Source organism: Gadus macrocephalus, chromosome 8, assembly GCF_031168955.1.
Source record: "Gadus macrocephalus chromosome 8, ASM3116895v1".
NCBI lineage: Eukaryota > Metazoa > Chordata > Actinopteri > Gadiformes > Gadidae > Gadus > Gadus macrocephalus.
Window position 1 is genome coordinate 2,380,367 of NC_082389.1, and position 21,092 is coordinate 2,401,458.

The 21,092-nt window shown below is 41.1% G+C and overlaps 2 protein-coding genes across 3 annotated transcripts in view; both read right to left on the reverse strand.

Annotated features, from left to right (window-relative positions):
- The window catches only part of LOC132462473 (uncharacterized), a 3,050-nt gene extending 1,461 nt beyond the window's left edge, over window positions 1-1,589 (reverse strand). The window contains exons 1-2 of the mRNA XM_060058027.1: window positions 1,164-1,589; window positions 635-825 (exon numbers count right to left, since the gene is read on the reverse strand). Of these exons, the coding sequence (XP_059914010.1) occupies window positions 635-825; window positions 1,164-1,230 (258 nt within the window). The 5' untranslated portion in view covers window positions 1,231-1,589. The remainder of the gene's footprint in view (window positions 1-634; window positions 826-1,163) is intronic.
- A 12,142-nt stretch (window positions 1,590-13,731) lies between these two features.
- On the reverse strand, window positions 13,732-20,479 carry LOC132462477 (uncharacterized). Of its 2 annotated transcripts, none has more exons than XM_060058031.1 (6): window positions 20,356-20,479; window positions 19,740-20,036; window positions 19,365-19,647; window positions 17,745-17,861; window positions 17,612-17,661; window positions 13,732-17,478 (listed from the first exon to the last, which is right to left on the reverse strand). In XM_060058031.1, exons 2-6 carry the CDS (start codon window positions 19,773-19,775, stop codon window positions 17,344-17,346), a joined length of 621 nt encoding a protein of 206 aa, XP_059914014.1. In that variant the 5' UTR covers window positions 19,776-20,036; window positions 20,356-20,479; the 3' UTR covers window positions 13,732-17,343. The 2 variants fall into 2 exon arrangements, with proteins under 2 accessions (XP_059914014.1, XP_059914013.1); XM_060058030.1 differs by having other exon boundaries at window positions 19,365-19,652.
- Window positions 20,480-21,092: the final 613 nt, after the last annotated feature.

Sequence of the window (21,092 nt, forward strand, 5' to 3'; positions counted from 1 at the left end):
GAAGGAGTTCAAGTACCTCGGGGTCTTGTTCGCGAGTGAGGGTACTATGGAGCGTGAGATTGGCCGGAGAATCGGAGCAGCGGGGGCGGTATTGCGTTCGCTTTACCGCACCGTTGTAACGAAAAGAGAGCTGAGCCGCAAGGCAAAGCTCTCGATCTACCGGTCGATCTTCGTTCCTATCCTCACCTATGGTCATGAGGGCTGGGTGATGACCGAAAGGACGAGATCGCGGGTACAAGCGGCCGAGATGAGTTTTCTCAGAAGGGTGGCTGGCGTCTCCCTTAGGGATAGGGTGAGAAGCTCAGCCATCCGTGAGGAACTCGGATTAGAGCCGCTGCTCCTTTACTTAGAAAGGAGTCAGCTGAGGTGGTTCGGGCATCTGGTAAGGATGCCCACTGGGCGCCTTCCTTGGGAGGTGTTTCAGGCACGTCCAGTGGGGAGGAGACCTCGGGGAAGACCCAGGACTAGGTGGAGAGATTATATCTCAACACTGGCCTGGGAATGCCTCGGGATCCCCCCGTCAGAGCTGGTCAATGTGGCCCGGGAAAGGGAAGTCTGGGGCCCCCTGCTTGAGCTGCTCCCCCCGCGACCCGACCCCGGATAAGCGGATGACGATGAGGATGAGGAGGATGACTAATTCTTTGTTGAATACCCTTTTGCCATAGACATTTTCAAAATCCCCTTTTTGACCAGGAATATATCTTATTATATTATTTTTTATTTTAAAGCGCCATACAAACTGACTGGTGGGTTGCTGTGTTTTTAATTCCATGAATAAATCCTTTCCCTTGAGCAAAAAAACATTAGACAAATTAAGTTCTGACCCTGTAAAAAACAAGAAAAGATACCAAGATAAGTCATTTAATCATGTGCATACATTTAATTGTCCAGATATATGATGTACTAACACAATGTCACATTGAATAATGCAAGCTATGAATCATCCTTTCTCACATAGAGATACAAAATAATTGTAATTTTAATTTTAATCATTGCAAAGTTATTAATTAAACAGGATGTACAGAAAAAATATATTTTTGTTCTTTAATGCGGATGTTGTAAAAACGGTTGATGTTAATTGTAAAACTATTTCCTTAGAACAATGAAAGCAATGGGCTACAAAATACCACGAAAAATTTTAGAAAATGAGTTAAATGTTTTACCTTGTAGGGCTACGAACCAATAATTAAGAAAATACAGAGCATGAAGAAATATAGAGCAGCGATACATGTTAGATAGGTTACGGATCCTTTTCCTCGAATGAGGAAACTAGAGACCAGTTTTGAACTATAGCATCGTAGGGTGTGTCTTTCTCTTTAGCAGCCCTCTCTGTGTACCATGTGTGAAGTAGGCTAAACAAGTTATTTGGCAAACCATCTCATGTTTTTTTTATTACTTCCGTGCAACTGATGATATAGTATTTTTCTTTCAAACTTCGGCTTTCTGTACCTCCCTTATTTTGTTAAAGTGTTAATGTATTTCGTTTATCTACAACATGAGAAATGTTGATCTATAGGTGAATACATAGGCTACCGGTATTTTAAAGCAATACATTCCATTATAATTACAAACTTCCGCTGCCTGAATTTTGTTTTCCCTTACGTGCCACCTGCCTTGGGGTGGAGCTGCCTTGGGGTGCAGCGAGAGGTCATGTTGGGGCATGTGTGGGTCAGGCATATATGGGTGAAAGTTGACCGAAGTCACGAGTTGGGGGGTGTGTGTGTGTGTGTGTGTGTGTGTGTGTGTGTGTGTGTGTGTGTGTGTGTGTGTGTGTGTGTGTGTGTGCGGCTAGTGACAGCCTGAGCTGATTTACTGTTGCAGCGACCGGGGATGTTGGGGGCGGGGCATGCCTAGATGGGAGAAAATGAGCGCTAGAGTGTGTGTGCACGTTAAAGTGTTAAAATCAAATCAAAAATGTATTATTCTATCATAGTATTATTTTGATACGAAACACTATGGTTATCCGTATAGTAACACATGTCAAATTAATGTGTGGGAAAAACTGGGGTGGTATGTACGAGATATGTTCATTAATATGCATTATACGAGCCACATCCAATGTGTGTGCTCCGTGTGTTTTGACTCCCGGGTGACCTGGTTGACGCGCTGTGTTGATGTTTCCAGTACTATGCAGGTACGTGAAGCAATGATTGATCCGTGCGATCGTCTCCGGTTTACAACCCGTTTATTTCCTCAAGATAACACCAATTGCATGGGAATACGGAATACATTAATTGATCCTCAGTGACATAACAACACCTTCGTAGTTCTTGCGGTCAAAAACCGTATGCCCTTCCGGGGTCAAACAACAGAGGTACCCCAAATGACGTCCCCTTTAAGTATGTAGGCCTCGTATGTATGCAACCTATTTCGATGGTAGTCATTATGCATTAACGTTAAAGCTTTTGTCTTACACTGTGGATATGTCTTATATAAACGTGTCAAATTATCCTGTGGATACGGATTGGTATATACGAGATGCGGTAATTATTATCTGTATTACTATTATGCCATTAAATAAATCGGTCCATGCTATTTAAATGGTACAAATATTTAGCAAAAGTAGTGTTGACATAATGTGGGTTGTCTCCGTGTCTAGAGGCTAGTGACAGCCCAAGAGTAGTGTTTATAGAACGCGGGGTGTTTCAGTGCCTAGGGGCTAGTGACAGCCCAAGCCGATTTACTGCTGCAGCTTGGCACCCAGGGGCGGCTGCACTCTGGACGCAGGCCCGTCGCGAGAATGCAAGCAAACCAAGCAATTGCTTGGGGCCCCGAGCTGGCCTGGGGCCCCAAGACAACAACCGGTTATGAATAAAATGCAACGACAAACTGATCGGTGATCAGCATAGGCGACCTAGTCCTAGGACGGCAAATGTGTTGAGGGCGCCCTCTGGTGGCGTCGTTAATTAATTTAATTATATGAAACAAGCGGGACAGGCGATTAATTGATAGCGCAAATTGAAACTCTCACTGTAATACGCACTCACTGTAGTCCCCCCCTCGGAAGTCTTCATTGGGGCCCCCAAATTCCCGGAGAAAGGGATCAAACCATGGAAGAACTTTAGCATGAACATGCAGAAAACATAAATTCCTAAAGCAGAAACACACCAACGGTGTGATAAATAAAGAGAAGATGGCCAAAGAGAGACAGAAGTGCTGGGACACTGTTTGATGCATTGCACAATGCACAGGCTGACTTAACGGGATGAGGGAATATATTGAATGCAGTCGGTTGATTTAAGGGGGAGGATCGGTCGTTTGGTAGAAAAAATAATCAATCACATTTATTTGTAATTCACGGGTCGATTAATCAAAGATCACAGAACTGAACCACCTGACTTTTATACAGTCCAAAGAAAATGTATCCATAATACAGAACATAATATTTTTAAACCCTTAAGAAGAAAAGAACGCACAGGCCAAGCCAAGACAAATAAGCATTGATGCCGCATGGACTCTCACGACTTGCTTGATAAGTCAACGTCGCCGCCAGATATGATTGGACGGCAGAAGGGGTAGAGGGGGGGGGGGGGCTGTGATGGGAAAATTATATGTAACTGCCATTTGTTGATCATGCCTTTTCGCTGACACTCTTTGGGTGGTCAAGGGTCAAAGGGTCCAACTGAGGAGTCACCACTATGAGACCCCACATTATAATTGTCAATGAGCAAATCAAATAATGTTTACTTAAGGACAGAGTTTCCTGTATTCAAGGAGAAGAATGCATAAGGGGATCTCTGCTCCCTCGTGCTCGATACACCCCGTTGGATAATGTTAGGAACAGTTAACATGTTTGTATATTATTGTACCGTTATTACCCAAATATATCACTATAATTGTTATAAGTTCGGATGACTCTTCATTCTGGTCAGTTTAGACAGTTATGATTGACGTGGTTCCGGAGTTCACACCACAGGGGCCTATCCCCATAGGGTGATCTGGGCCCCCATCCTGTTTGTGCCTGAACTCAGACGAACGTGTCAAACCGATATCTGTACGCGTAGGACTGAGATCTGTAACAAAGATATTCATTACGCAAATTCAATTCACAAATATGTGCAACCACAAAACACACATTCAACAATGTTGGTATGCAACTACAGAATGTAATTACACATCCAACAATCCTATTTCACATCCGAGGAAACATCTACAACGAAGGCAATGCACTATAGTTTGACACTTATTTTACACCTATATAACCTATATTTTACACCTATATAACCAGTAGCCTGGTAAAGTGGTCAAAGATGATGATGCTGCAGGTTGGATTTTGGTGTTTTTTTGTGGCTCACATTCCATGATAGTATATGAGTATAAGGTTGTTTAATTGACTCTTTGAAAGCCTATTAATCGAATATCTAATATATGTATATTAGATATTCGATTATAATAGGCTGTATACACAGGCCTATATATTGGATATTCGATTAAAAGGCTGTATATATATATTAGATGTGCGATTAATAGACTTTATATATATATATTAGATATTAGATCAATAGGCTGTATATATATATATATATATATATATACAATATCTAACCGTGACCCTGCAGTAACAGTTAAAAGATAACAAAAAAAAGCTTTCAGCTTTAGCTCCTCACCAGCAACAGTCTCAAAGTGTGTGACTAAAGTGAACTGCTGTGGTATTGCAGCGAACAATGTGCACTGAAAGCATTGCTTCAACTGTAGAGGATAAGCTAAACCACAGCTACCTTGAAGCGCTTCACTTCTAGACATTACAAAAAAGAAAGTTGCATGTCAACAAAAAAAAAAAGGGTTGACACTTAGATCAGATTTTCCATGATGGTGCCTGGTTCCATGTAGACAACAGTTGTCATACCACCTCCGGAGGCAGTTCAGGCTTCAAAACCAATTTTATAGTCCTCGTGTGTAAACTGCGTGATCCTGCCTGAACCAATAATGAGGTAGGCACTTCCTAAATGTTTCATCATACGTCGGGTTGACGCTTGCCTGCACCGGGGAGATTGTGAAAACGTTGCAGCAAAACAGAGTATGAATGCAATAGTCATGCGTGGATCGAGATCTGTACAGAACTGATGGATTCTATGTATATATCTATATAGATCTGCAACCACAATGTTCATTATGCACCTACAATTCATAAACATATATGTATCTAGAGCTATAGAACTTTATGAAACATTCAATAATGTAATTACGCATCAAACAATCCTCTTTTATTGTTGAACGCGTAATTTCAATTATCTGCAACACATGAAACACATTATGGATTATATTTTACACTTGTATAACCAGCAGCATGGCAAATGGGTTAAAGGTGAGGACAGTTAATGGCTCTAGAAAGGGCTCTGAAATTTAAGTGAGATATGATTCATCAATATGTCGTGAAATATTGCTATTTGGCTATTAAATTTCAAGTAAAACAATGCAGAAATTATTTGAACAAAGAAAATGATAATGTTCTTGAAAATAAGTAAATAAGAAAAGTAAAGCAGCAGTTCCAGCTGTGAGCAGATGTCCCTAATATATTCTCTACATTAAGTGAATCAATTGTATTAGATTTAGAATGAATGGTGGACAAAATGTGGCCTGTTCACCGTAGGGGGACAAACAGAAAAACCTTTAATGGGGCCCTAAAATCCTGGCTACGCCCCTGCCCATAGTTATTAACCCAGCTGGATCAGGGCTCTGAGTGAGGTGAGACATTCCCGCGGCCTCCTGGGGCTTTTGCGGTAGTGACATAGATGGCTGCATTGATGTATTTACTCGTTTACAACTTAGGTGAAAGTGGGAGTTGGGGGAAATCAGGCACCACCCCTGCAATGTCTTTTTTTTTTACTCACTTTTTTTAGTTAAATTTGGTAAACACCTTTTTTTTCTCCCTTCAATTAACAAAGTGTTTCGTTCATAAGCCTATAAGGAGCACAACATTGGCATTGTCTTCTTCCCAGTAAAATTGGTCTCCGAATGCAGGACTCAACATGAACGAGGACAGGTGTTATATCCAGCCTTTGTTAGGATGTGATTTAGTTAAATTAGGGGTGTGTGTGTGTGTGTGTGTGTGTGTGTGTGTGTGTGTGTGTGTGTGTGTGTGTGTGTGTGTGTGTGTGTGTGTGTGTGTGTGTGTGTGTGTGTGTGTGTGTGTGTGCGCGCATAGAAAAAATGACCAACCGACATAATTATTACCAGTCCAATGCTCCTATACTCCCAAAAGAAAGGTGGCCATTGCGGTGTGGCATAACGACCAGTCAGTTACTGTTGGGGTTCTGAAGCAGACACAAAATGGTTGGCCTCATTCTTTCTGAATTGAATGGGTCCAAGAACGATCACACGCCCTTGACTGCAAAGTAGAATTGCTGGAAGGCTCCCATACTGTTACAGACTATTTAATAATTTGTCCAGAGCAACACTGAATTCAGATACTAGATAGATCTAATGAAGGAGCAGGTAGGGATTAGGCATCTGGCCCAAGGAAGCTTACAGGTTTGCTACAGACATTGGGGAACCCATATGGGGAACGACGTACAAGCAACCCATTAGAGAGAAGAAGAACACAATAGTAGGCCTATCAGCAGTCAACATTTTTGGCCGCTAGGAGGTGAATAATGTCAAGAGCCATTCGCTCTGTGAACTTGACAGGAAATCAACAATTAATGGAAGATACCCCCCTCGAAATATAATCTGTATAACATTAGAGTTTAAAAAAACATGAAAAGTACTATGCTATGATCATGAGACGTGAACAGATGAACCTGCTCTTTTAGTTGGGGTTGCCTTTTAGAAACCTCCCCATCTGGCTCTGACTTTAGGCTACTGCTCCTCACGGTGGTACGTCCCTACAAGGTTGACACAGTGCGAGAGATAGCGTTAGAACTTCGTTATCACTCAGTCAGGCCCGCACATAATTCTTTAAAAATTGATTGAGTTACAGAAAAATCGTTCAAGAAAGATGAGAAGCAGAGAATCTGTTCAAAGAATTCAAAGGCAAACCCATGTTTCTAGTTTGCTTAGAAAAGTTATCAGTCATGAAAAGTTTCCATTAAAGTCGCCACAACAACTGCTACAACTGCAATGAATATCATGCTTGTTGGGTTTGAGTTCATTAAGTTGTTGTTAATGTTGGGCACTGTGACATCATTGAATATGTGTGCCCTTTGCACTGATAAAAATAATAACCATTTATGTGGCTGTTTGAGCATGGAAAACATGAAAACTTTGGTTCAATTAATTAAGGTTTTGTATCCGGAAGATCTTTCCCTGTACTAGACTCATAGCGCAAAACCACGAAAAAGTACTCGATTGATAGTGTTTTGCCGTCGGTGGCTAAGCAACACTGTAAAGAGTGCGTGTCTGCTTAGGTGGCGAAGGGTCACCGACTCGACGCAGGAGTAAGCAACACGAAGATACGTTACTGCTTAGTTGGTAATTGTGCTAATTTTGTTTTCAACACAAATATGCAATACACGCAACATATTTGAAAAACATGGAAAACTCGAGAATATTCTCGCTTTAGTTCGTAATGAATTGCACAAAACAAAATCGCCACAAGTAAGATACAACTGTACTTACCTGGTTACCTGTTACACCAATATGGATTTTTTTTTTGATGTTGCTACAATATGACATTAAACACCAACAGTCCCCTACTAGGCATTGTTTTACGGAAATATCATAACAGTGTGGCCTAGTTGTGTCGCTAGATGGCGCCACATACTCGATACAAAATGTGTAACGAGTGTGTAGAAACATGCGGCCTGTCTTTATCCCACTCACAAAATATATTAGTTATAGCATGGAACCAACATATGGCCAATATAATAAGCTTATCTATCTTATGAATGTTGTCATGAAACCAAATGAGAAATTTGATGAATATCCATTTGGATTATGACATTGTTTATGATTCACTGTCCTTTTTCTGCCCATCTGTGATCTGTCCACTATTTACAGTTTTTTCCTATCGTTTTAGGCAATTTACCTAAACCATGTTCACATTCCCTAAACACTTCACACAGTGAGCATACCAGTAGACCATGTGAACCAAACTGTGGTTACTTGCCCCTATGCTAAGATACAAATGCTGGCAATGACGCCTTCTTCCAAATTTCATGGATACCTGCCCCAGTCAATGTTCACTACCGGCAAAACGCTGTGGAACTACAGCATATTTTACCAATGTTTAGATACTCTGTTCAAAACAGTGAACTTTCTGTTCAAAACCTAACTTATCAGTAATTTAGATCACTGTAGATGGAAAGATGCTGCATTTGGACAGACAAATGAAGTTACATGTTTGAATAAGAAAAAATATTTAGTTTATAGTTTATTTATTTTATTTTACAGTAATGTATTTTCTGTTTTGTGTAACACTTGCACTGTGACAAAATCTCAAAAGTAAAGCACAGTGAAAAAAACTGTTGTGTTTGTGATTTGTTTCTGGATCATATATTACGTACTTACTGTATGTAATTTGCATTACAAAAACTGAAAATTGTTATTCTCAGTTTCTCATAAAACACTTACAGTCCTCATCCTCATCGTCATCCGCTTATCCGGGGTCGGGTCGCGGGGGGAGCAGCTCAAGCAGGGGGCCCCAGACTTCCCTTTCCCGGGCCACATTGACCAGCTCTGACGGGGGGATCCCGAGGCGTTCCCAGGCCAGTGTTGAGATATAATCTCTCCACCTAGTCCTGGGTCTTCCCCGAGGTCTCCTCCCCACTGGACGTGCCTGAAACACCTCCCAAGGAAGGCGCCCAGTGGGCATCCTTACCAGATGCCCGAACCACCTCAGCTGACTCCTTTCTAAGTAAAGGAGCAGCGGCTCTAATCCGAGTTCCTCACGGATGGCTGATCTTCTCACCCTATCCCTAAGGGAGACGCCAGCCACCCTTCTGAGAAAACTCATCTCGGCCGCTTGTACCCGCAATCTCGTCCTTTCGGTCATCACCCAGCCCTCATGACCATAGGTGAGGATAGGAACGAAGATCGACCGGTAGATCGAGAGCTTTGCCTTGCGGCTCAGCTCTCTTTTCGTTACAACGGTGCGGTAAAGCGAACGCAATACCGCCCCCGCTGCTCCGATTCTCCGGCCAATCTCACGCTCCATAGTACACTCGCGAACAAGACCCCGAGGTACTTGAACTCCTTCACTTGGGCTAAGGACTCATTTCCTACCCGGAGTAAGCAATCCACCGGTTTCCTGCTAAGAGTCATGGCCTCAGATTTAGCGGTGCTGATCCTCATCCCAGCCGCTTCACACTCGGCCGCCAGCCGATCCAGTGAGTGCTGAAGGTCACAGGCCGACACTTACAGTATTTACTGTATTTACAATTACAGTACATTTACCACACTCAATTGTGACATCTTTTGTGGGAGGTAAACCGACATATGAACACTGTCAGCAGATACTTGGCTTGGATTGTCATACTGTAATATTACAAACTTTATTACTGTAGTCCAAAGAAGTGTTTGTCTGTGTTTTTTCTCTTTTTTTCAATGCAACACTACAGGAAATCTATGCCAAACTGGAGGACACAGCAACATTTTATATATGCAATTGGCAATGCTTCAAGATGTTAGTGTTTTTTAGGTCATAGTGTTCTGAGAGGAAACATGTGTTAAGTTATGGCAGCATTGTTTGTGGTGTGGTTGTTGTAGTGCATTTTGCACCAAAGGTTAACAGATATGCAGAGGTGTGTGTCTCTAAAGCCCACTGTGTTAAGTGATAGGGAAAAGTGACCATAGTATGGGTTCATGACCGAAAACGATAGGAAAAAACTGTAATGCTTAGCTCCAATTCAACCAGCATGGAATAATTTTAAGAGCAACTTGAATAGAAGGAGTAAGTGAGCTGCCTTTATTCTCATCCAGTCCTTGAAATTACATTTCCTCCGCACATTATAATACCATACCGTGATTGATTTAACATTTCTGATCAAACGTCAAAGACGTGTCCACTTTTTGGACTTTGTTAACTTTGTATATAAATTCTTAGGAGCTCAGCTCGGTTAATCTTGTCTATTTCTAAAGCAAAGGCACCAAGATAAATGTTTATCAATGTCGGGTACAGTGAATCTAAAAGTGTTTTGTGTGTTGTGGGTTAAATACTTTATGCCCCGCATAAGAGGAAGCTTTCATTCAGAAAACATGTTTTTTTTAAATTGTTTAATTCAATGCAAGCATTCATACAAATCAATGTGTTTAAAACTTTTAAAATACAAGCATAATTTTATAGTTACTATTCCATATACATCTTCAATCATTTCTGTTTAAAAATATGACGAATCCCTATGACAAACTCCACAAATGTTCATGAACTGAAAGTGCCACCCATGACTGTTTAAAAGCCGACACCACTCTGAAATATACACTCATATGAAATACAGTAGCTTATGTGTCCAAGCAGTACTTCTGCTAGATTCCATTTGTTCTACATTAGTGTAATAATTTCTCTAAAGTGCCGTAGCTATAATATTATACTGTATTGGCATGCCTGTGCCTGCATGTAAAGTTTGTGAATAACTGCCTTCCTGTAGGTCTTTCTGCAGTGCTTCCTGTGTTGACGACATGATTTTAGCCGCATTAGTTCTTGACAGAAATCCCAGACATCGGACCCTCCCCTGATCCTGAGCCCCCAGTCGGTAGCTCTGCTCCCGGCGGATCTTGTCCGGGTCGGTCCCCTCCAGTACGGACCCCCCCTGCCGCCCTGGTAGCCCGGCTGGGGGGGGGGGGTGGCAGAGCTAGGGGGTCGCCAGGGGTGGCCGGGGCCACCCTACACTGAATCCCGGCTACCCCCTTGTATATTTGCATTTTATTTTGTATATTAGATATTCTATTATAATAGGCTGTATACACAGGCCTATATATTGGATATTCGATTAAAAGGCTGTATATATATATCATTATACGTTTATTTTTTGCAGAGACTTTATACATTTATGTCTGGCTCTTATGTCCACATCTGGTGAACAGATGCCCTTCAATATTGCGGAAGTCAAGAAGATCATTGAACCATTCAAAGAAGTATCACATGAGCTGTTCAGGTTATGCAAATGGAACATTGCCCTACTTGTGAGTACAGCTACCTGTGAGAGCATTCCCACACTCAAACTGGTCAAGATCTACCTTACATCTACCATGGATGATGTTCGACTCAGCAATCTAGGAGTTTTAAGTGCGAGTCAAGACCAGCAAAAGCCCTGGATTTTGGTGATTTTGTGAATCGCTTTGCTATAAACCATAATAATTGCAAAATACCGCTGTTGTAAGATGACTCTATGTCAAATTAATGTATTTTGTATATGCTAGAGGCAGGGATTCAAAAGTTAAAAACAAGAAGAAGGCCCTGGTGACAAAGTTCCTCATCACGGAGGAAAGATCCTTCCAACGCAGGATAAGCACGGAACAGTCCAGTTTGTTTAGTCAATGGTTATGCTACTTCTACATTTGGACAGTCCAACTTCAAAAGGCAATACTGTGATATCTTCCATTTGACAACGTCCAAGCATGGAAGTTGTCGTCGCAGTGAGTGGCTCCTCTGAGGTGTTTGGACATCAGGAAAAGTGACAAAACAACATTGATTCCTATGTTTAAGATCCTATAATACAGACTTTAAGGTTTTTCAAAACCGAAAAAATACTTTGGGGAAACTGAAACACAGAAGTAGTTAATCACATATCCCTGTTTGGAGGTTTTGAGAGAGTGCTTCCATTCGGTTTGGGGAGGTAGTAGTATTATGGCCCACTGTGTCAGAGGAGTGTTTTGGTGTGTGTGTGTGTGTGTGTGTGTGTGTGTGTGTGTGGGTGTGGGTGTGTGTGTGTGGGTGTGGGTGTGGGCTGGGTTAATCTTTGCCTAAACTCTGGTGGGGGCCAGGATGAGATCTAGGAATAGAGAGCAATAAAAAGTATCTGGCTTTTACGGTGCTTCCAGGACGTCGACTAGCCTGGTCCTACCAGACCATCGTGCTTCATTTCGTTTGTACGGTAGGCCTGGAACTGCCCAATTGACAAACGTTCACTCACTTGGAGGCGGGTGTCTGTTGAAGTTCTAAAATGATTGGATCTGCCCAGTGCCCACTCTGGATCTGCCATAACCGATCACATAGCGATTGGTCGTGACTAGGGGTGGGAATCGAGAACCGGATCCTACTCAGAACCGGTTCCAACTAACCAATTCCATCTGAATCGTTCGCCTCCAACGTTATCGATTATTCTTAACGATTCCGCACCACGTTTTCCGGTTTACGCAAAAACTTTGCGACGACCCTGCGCGCGCCGACAACCTTCGAACAACAAGGCAGCATCGTGGAGAGTGGGAAGCGATCGCAAGTCTGGCTCCGTTTCACCAAACGCAATGAAAATTTTGCCGTATGTAATCAGTGCAATGCTATCATTTCGTGTAAGGGTGCAAACACCAGCAATATGCTAAAGCATTCGTCTACCAAGCATGTAATTAAGTCCCAAGAATGCCATGTGTTCAAAAGCCTGCATACGAGTCAAACAAGCTCCACTGTGTCCTCCGTTAACAACGGTAACGTTCACATTACATATCCTGCGTTAGCAGCCCACTGTCGCCTTGCAACTGCAGTTTTTACAGTAGTAGTGTCGTAGTTTTTATCAATAATGCCGACCTATTAAAATTTCATGCATTTTAGATGATCGCTCTCAGGCAGCTGGCCCCTCGACATCGGCTCAAGTTACCCCTTTCACTCCCAGAAAAGGCAGACATGCTTATATTCTTGCATAAGAATTGTTGACGCTCAGTAAAAAAGATGTTATGAAGGCATACATTTCATGCCTATTTAATTAAAGGGGATGTACGTATGTTCACTATTTTGTTTACTTTTTATAACCCTTCCTAGAAAAGTGTTAAACTTTAATTTAATGACGTTTGGTTTAAGCTTAGTTAAGCTTACAGTTATTACATCTAAAATATGTATATAAAAGTTTAGTGTTAAATCATAATTTAGCATGTTCAATTAAGTGTCTTCCTATTTTTTTTATTACTTATTTATTGTCAGTCTAACTTATTTAGACTATATTTTCTTGTTTCTTGTTCTTGTGTTAGTATGTAGAAAATAAAATGGTTAATTTTGGTGCAGAAGACTGTAGAACTCTTTTTTTGCCACTCAATAAACTACTCAGGAATCGGTAAGAGAATTGATAATGAATTGGATCGATAGGCAGAATCGACAATGGCATTGATATTGATAAAAACGTATCAATTCCCACCGCTAGGACCGGCTCCTTCACCACTAACGGAGCCAGCTGAGACACAAAGAATAGATATACATATATTCTTTATACATAATAAAGAATAATTTAATCGCTTACAACTGCTGGCCCCGGCCCCCACGTTGTTCAGATCCCCAACAGATGCTCATTGCTTATTCCTTGGAGACCCAGTATAGGACAGACCTACCACATGATAGAAATTCGTTTTAACCATTTTTTTTAAACTACTAGTAATGACAATAGTGGGATAGCAATGTTAAACATGATAATAATAATAGAGTGATAGAGTAAATGCTATGAAATAATAACAGACATGGTGGTGGGTCCGGTTGGTACAAAATATTTCGAAAATAAAGAATGTGGATTACATTTGTAAAAACAATGATTGTCCTTTGTATTATAATTAAGATACTTTTTTTTTTTTAAAGTAAAAAATACTTACACATTCTTCAACCAATGATACCCCCCCCCCATACCTTTTACATGAAAGGGGAAGTGGTAATGCAGGGTGCATAAGAACAGAACTAAGAAAAAAGTTCTAACGTTGTTGCTGTTTGATGAGAAAAAAGCAGAAACACTGACAGGCCTTTACAAAAAATGAGGAAGTCATTTTATTTATTTTTTCACACTAGGGCCACGGCTCCGTGCCCGAGCTTAGTTGCATACTAAAGTCTAGAACGTTTGGCTAGTGCAGGGGTCAGCAACCTTTTCAACATGCAGTGCCAGTTTGACATTTTCTCGTTAATGAGTGTGCCTTAAGCAACAATATATAAAAAATTAAGCTGAAATATGACACAGCGACCAAAAACATTTCCAGAAGAACTGGAATTGTATTATTTCCATATAGTCCACAATCATGCATCAACATTTTAAATATGTTTTTGGTTGTTATATTTGCAACAAAGGTTTACAAATGATAATGTTCCATCTTGAAACACCCTTTTCTGAAACTTATTCAAAAACATATTTGCACTGTGAGAAACAAAAAAAAAACAGAATATGAGAATGCTGGAACCATCCAAATCAATATCTTTAAGACATGTACAGTTTTGCAAAACCATGTGAAGGCGATGCATACAGGCCACTTGCAACAATATTTAAAATATTTTCTTCTCTATTAATCACAACATAGGTTTAAAAAGGATTAATTGATCCAGTTTCAGAACACTACTTACTGTAACTAATTGAAACATATTTGCACTGGGAGGAAATGCCCAAAACAGAATAAAGTGCGAAACAAAATCGGTAGTAATGATTATGCTGCCGCATTGTGCTGTGATTATGCTGCCCCGTGCCAGTGGTGGCACGCGTGCCTAGGGTTGCCGACCGCTTTGCTAGTGTGACCACGCCATCCGTATTCCAGCACGGAACAGCCCCTTGGCCACGGCACACTTGGGCGAGGTGTGCCGTGGCCAAAGTACAGATGCAAATGAGATGACACTCGCACACGCGCGGATACGCAACGTGAGCTGGATGACGTAGTCCTTGCGCGACCCTTCTTTCTTTATAGGTCCATGCCCTTCTTCCCCACAACAATCATTTTAAACAATGGCAGCAAGCGGTCCACGTGTGGGTTTACGTTGGTGCGATAGTGACGTTGAGTGTTTACTTGAGATTTGGGCCGACGACAGCAAAAATGTCCTAGTCCGTGACGTACCGGATGCAGAAATATTCTCGTTTTCTAGCATTGTTAGCATTGTAGCATCACGAACGAGCACACTCGCATTGTTTACCGACCATGGAAGTGTAAGTTGTTAACCCCCCCAATGATTCTCTATATGTGATCTTTAAATTACATTCCTCCTGCCATCTGGGCGACAATTATTATTTAACAATAGTACAAAAATATATAATTTATATTATTCTTTTAGATTAGTTTAGATTAGTCAATTTTTGACCTTATAAAGTAAAACAACTTGTATATACATTTTCATTTTTGTATTTTAAAACAAAAATCTTAATTACAACTCTTTCTGAAAGCGAGAATCGAATGACCAAATATATACACAGACCCATCAGATCTGAATTACTCCTTTTATTTCAATATTCAGAGGAAATCAGGCCTACTGTCTGTAAATAAGATTAAAGATGTCTACATACGTAGTATAACAAATAACTGAAAAACCTAACCCTAACCCTGTAATACTATAATCAAGAGGACATACAGGCAGTTCAAATAAAAAGAGATAGAACTTTATTGGTCTGGGAACTTCATAAGATTGCTCCATCTAACATATAACACCAACAACGTAGTAAACGTATGTAGGCCTAGAAAAATACAGTTCAATTTTATTGCTTAAGAAACAGATTCCTTCCTACTAACTATTTATGAAAAATGCAATCAATAATTGATGTAAAAGTAAATGGTTACATATTGGGAGTAGCCTACCCAAATAATGAATTGTAATAATGATTGTAACACACCAACATTGTTAACTGTCATACATAGCTAAACAAGCAAATGAAAATGAAATACAATCGCAACTGAAATCTAATATTAGACTATTAACAATATTATGAAGATTAGGTCTCCCATAATCATTCAGGTAATCAATACGTCAGTGCCTGTAACAGCTATTTCAATGATATGTTTGTTTTGTATATCCGTGTTCAACGCCATTCGTGTTAAGTAAATGGAAAAACCTCGGACACGAGAAGTTAATAGAGCCGTGCACTCCTTTAATAGGTCCATGGCACTGAGCCGTTTGTTTCACTACGACTCCTTTCAGCTGCCCACCCCTCCTTCTACAGCAAAAAATAAATGCATAAAACTGCTAATAAAACGCTTGAGGAGGCGTTTTGAAAAGAGAAAACGTAATTTTTTTTAGAACATGGTATAAATATAATTAGGAGCCTTTGATTGATATCCAGACATTTTTTGCGAAGACACATTCCTGTTCCCCACTTGTATTGGAGTGAAAGGCGATATCTACTTCTGGGACTCCATGAATTGACGGACCCGTCCACAGCCCGCTAAAACGGGTGCAATCCAGGCTTGGCCGCTGAGCACTGGTGGTTTGCGGAAGCATGCATTGTTCCTGGGGGCCTGGTCTAGTCTTACGAACGATCAGTTTTTCCGGGTTAATGTCATAGCCTACGAACTTCTGAGGGGCGTTTCCTGAACACTTATTTCGGAAGAAGTGAAGGTTTACGTAAAGACACGTAAGAGCTTCCGAACCTCCGAGCTGCTTTGAAGGCGGCATTTGTAGCGACTAACCAACAAGGTTCAAATGCGACATAATTAGTTCTGCAACACTTTTTGTCTTACGCAATTATTTAGCGACATTTTTGACCGTGACGTCAGTGACGCGACGCTCAAAAGACCCATATCCCGCCATGTGCCGCGTTCACATCGCTGGAAAAATGGCAAAAACATTTTTGCGATGTCGGAAAGTTCTCGTGAACGACACCTCATGGCGCGCTTATGATTCTACTTCCTTTCGGCAACTGGGGCCCGATTCTGATAACAGAGTTGCCCAGTTGGTGACGTATAGTTTAATAGTGACGCGCATTAACATGGCTGAACATGAACGTTTTACACAATATAAAAGAATCAACTATCATACCGCATACTTTACTATCGATTGACTTTGTAAGGTCTGTTGGCATCAACTTTGCTCGGTTTCAACGATGTATTCTGGTAAACCAGCTCTAGATAAGGGGAAGTGTAGCCTTCCATTCAGCGGCAATATACAATGTGCATCCCATAAATTAAAGGAAACGGGTAGTAGGTGATAGGCTACAAAGAAATAAAGGCGTTCGAACTTGAAACTGATTCTACTGAGACAGGTTTTTATCAGATATAAAAAACCTGCTGTGAAGAACTTTTAGATTCCCAACGCAGTGCACATGAACGGCGGTATCGGCAAGACGCGTAAGTAGGCGTGAGGGTCATGATTGTGGCGTCTCGTTATCACTGACAAGGCGTCTCGTTGTCACCAGGACCGTGAACGCACCATTAATCATACGTCGTACTCACGTCATATCCCGCCTCAACCGTATCCAATCAGCGTCGACTAGGCTTAGTAGCGGCTCAGAAAGCATCAGGACTTCTTGTATATAGGGCCTAGAATAAGCAAACAGCTAAATTTGGTGCTTCGCCCCTGATAGAACCTGCAACCTTCTAAGCACCTCCGTGATTGTCAACCTCGGCATAAATACTTTCGGGTGAGGCTGGTTGAAGGGGAATGCATTCTAAAGGGAGAGAAGGGTGTCCTAACATACTGTAGACGGTGGGAGACTGGTCACAGTTTGGACTCTGGAAAGAACATTTAATACATAAGTTTGTTGCATTATTCAGTTATCTTATAAACAAGAAGTACCAATCACCATTTTATTGACACGTTATGATTATAGAACATTTAAGTATGAAATGTAGAAAATCAGCTTACCTGGTCTTCGCTACCAGGAGAATGGGTTTCCCGGTTATCGGTAGGGTGGTCTTAAGAATAAAAGGTTCCAAAAATTATTTATATATATGTGACATTGTACTTAATGCAAACTGGTGAGAAAATTGTAACTTACTATTTTTCCTCCATTTGTAATAACAAATTCCCAGAATGCACATGGCCATGATGAAGCCCACTAGACAGCTTGAGATGATAATTAATGGAACGCTTGGGCTGCTGGTGGCATTCCTACCTGTCAACAAACAAAAACGGAAAAAGGAATAACTCTACCGTTGTATGTCATCAAACAGAACATTCTCCACTCAACTACAATTCTTTGTATATCTTGTGTGAATGAATGCTTTCAAATTGTTTACATATATGAGGGGGACTGTGCAATTTTTTTGTGCAGTTGGTTAGAAATGCCATAGCCATCCGTCAGCCATTATGCGGCTATTGCAGGGCATCGTATTTGTCCGCGATTGCATAGCCAACGTGGTCTTATTATAGACCGATCCTTAACTAAAAAACAAATAGAAAGAGTAATGCATCCAGCATATGATTTCAACAATGTACGAGGGCATACGCAATCCGCATTACGCAACAGGGATGGTCTCACATGGAATGCTCATGGAAACCAGCGAAGTGGTGGGTGGAGATTTGCGCGCATTTCAGAAGCAGGGAGATACCGCACAAAAAAATATTTCTAGTTTGTCAGTTTGCCGTGTGTTTGCCTGGCACAAATGCTCCCGTTGAGCGGATCTTTTCCATAATAAACAATACACACACACACACACACACACACACACACACACACACACACACACACACACACACACACACACTCAGGCCCCGTCCACACGAAGCCGAAACGGGCGAAACCGTTACGGTTTCGATCTATCCGGTTTCTAAGTATCTCCGTAAAGACGAAGCCAAGCGAAACCGGATAGATCTGTAGAAACGCTGTAGTAAACATTCCAGGCCCATAAGGGGCGCTGCTTCTGGTACACAAATCCAGAAGAAGAAGAGGCGAGCATGCGCATAAAGGCTGCCCCCCGAACCACTAACAACACAAACAAACAGCTCTTCTACGATGGCGAACTAGATTCTCAATAAATAATGGCTTAGCAACCCAACAAGGGACATGATATGCTGCAGAACGATTACAAGCTTGTAGTCCGCCATCATCTTTTTTGTTGTGATTTCTGAGACTCCGCGGGCTTAAGAGCCATTGGCTAGGAGGTCGAGGGGTGGGGCGATGATGTCATGGTTTGCGGTTTCAGTCGGTTTCAGGCGTCCACACGAAACCAAAACGAAACCGGATAGATTTGAAACCACCTCCGAGGGTGGTTTCAGAAGTTTGCGGTTTCGGTCAGCGGATTCGCTGGCTTCGTGTGGACGGAAGGCCGAACCGTACAAGACCTTTGCGGTTTCGCCATGAAATCGGCTTCGTGTGGACGGGGCCTCACACAGAGACACGATAGCGATCAACTAAGCTATAATATAGCATATAAGCAATCGCTCATTTAATTAGTTATTCAGTGTTTCGTGTATTTATGCTTATTCTTTTTCGATTGACCAAACGTGTTTTTATGGTTCGGCATCAGCAGCAGCACTTGCCTCAACTACGAGCGTGCAGGCAAAAAGCGCGGCTCCTTTCAATGGAAAAGCAAAATCGCAAGAGCGTTAGGAGCTGTAAATATTTTGGACAGCGTTTTGTTTCAAAATTTGTCAAAACACTTTTCCCCGATCTTACCATAATCTTCAAAACACAGAGGTTTAATCTCCATCGTGTCGTTTGACCAGCTCACTTTGTTGCTATGGTTACAGATGGCGATCAAACCATTTGACAGGTAGAGGTTGAGCGAGGCATCGGAGGTCACAACCTCTGCTGGGTCTCCTCCATCCCCAGAGCAGGTTTGATTGTTGCACGTGAAGGTGGAGTTTAAGGAGGAGCTCTGAATGCTACAGGTCACGGTCACTTTACAGGATTCAGGACTGGGAGACACAGACGACACATTAAGGACCCCTGGTGATACCTGTTCTGGAACAAGGAGATTTAGATATCATTAAAACACAATCAAAGAAACAGCTTGTATCGAATGTCTGTACTCTGTTTCAGTGAACATACCTTGAACTGTGACGTGGTATCCAGCAATAACTTCATCTTTTTGACCACTACTATCTAATGCTTTGTAAAGTCCACTGTCATTCAATCCTACATTTTTTATTTGCAATGAATAATTATTTTTTGAAAACTCTGCCCTTGTGCCATAGAAATTTTGTGTATCCCCTTTGGGATTATGTCTTAATATTCTTATTTTTTTAAATTGCCATGTTAACTGACCGGCGGGTTTCTGCGTTTGTAATTCCATGAATAAATCATTTCCCTTGAGCAAAAAAACAGTAGACAAATTAAGTTCTGACCCTGTTAAGAAATAAGAAAATATGTCAAAATAAGTCATTTAATAATGTGTAGGCCTATACATTTATTTGTCCAGATATGATGTACTAACACAATGTCACATTGAATAATGCAAGCTATGAATAATCCTTTCTCACATAGAGATACAAAATAATTTAATGCAAGGGATTTAAACTGAGCATACCGTAGCAAAGTGATTAATGCAACAGGAAATGTTGTAAAATCGGATGACGTTAGTTGTAAAACTATTCCCTTATAACAATGAAAGCAATGGGCTACAAAATACCACGAAGAATTGTAGAAAATGAGTTAAATGTTTTACCTTGTAGGGCTACGAACCAATAATTAAGAAAATACAGAGCATGAAGAAATACAGAGAGATACATGTTAGATAGGCTACGGATCCTTTTCCTCGAATGAGGAAACTAGACGTTGAACCAAATCATAGCATCGTGTCTTTCTCTTTACCAACCCGTCGAAATATGTGACCCCAGAGGGCGCTGTTGTTATTTGCCATTATTATTTTTTACTGCCGTTTATGAAATAAATATGAACTAATGCCACAATTATTCATGTCTGCGATTCGCAGACATGAATAACAAGACAACAAGACAAGTATTTTTCTTTCAAACTTTGGCCTTCTCCCTTATTTTGTTAAAGTGTTAATGTATTGCGTTTATCTACAACATGAGAAATGTTGATCTACAGCTGAATACATATTTTGAAGCAATACATTCCATTATAATTACAAACTTCCACTGCCTGAATTTTGTGTTTTCCTTTACATGAATAAAGACATGTGCACCATAAAATAAAACCTCTACAGAATAACATCATTGTTTGACGCTCAAAGAATACCCAGACTTCCTGCTTAATGATGAAACCTACACGCCCCTGAAAACTAACTTTGAACTCATTTCAAAGTCACCCGGTATTTGAGCCTCATCACTTGTCGTTTGACGTGCAGTTTAAGGGTGGTAACGATGCTCCGATTAATTGCTTCAATGAGCTATGATTTAGTAATCGGATGGATTTCTGACAGTCTCACGACCCGATTAC

What these genes read in the sequence shown, in the direction of transcription:
- LOC132462477 (XM_060058030.1), bottom strand. Translation starts at nt 20,419, where the DNA reads ATGTATCTCTCTGTATTTCTTCATGCTCTGTATTTTCTTAATTATTGG. An exon ending in ATACCACGTCACAGTTCAAG is followed by an intron (nt 19,653 to 19,739) that starts GTATGTTCACTG and finishes TCCTTGTTCCAG; the next exon opens with AACAGGTATCACCAGGGGTC. An exon ending in TCTGTGTTTTGAAGATTATG is followed by an intron (nt 17,862 to 19,364) that starts GTAAGATCGGGG and finishes GTTTGTTGACAG; the next exon opens with GTAGGAATGCCACCAGCAGC.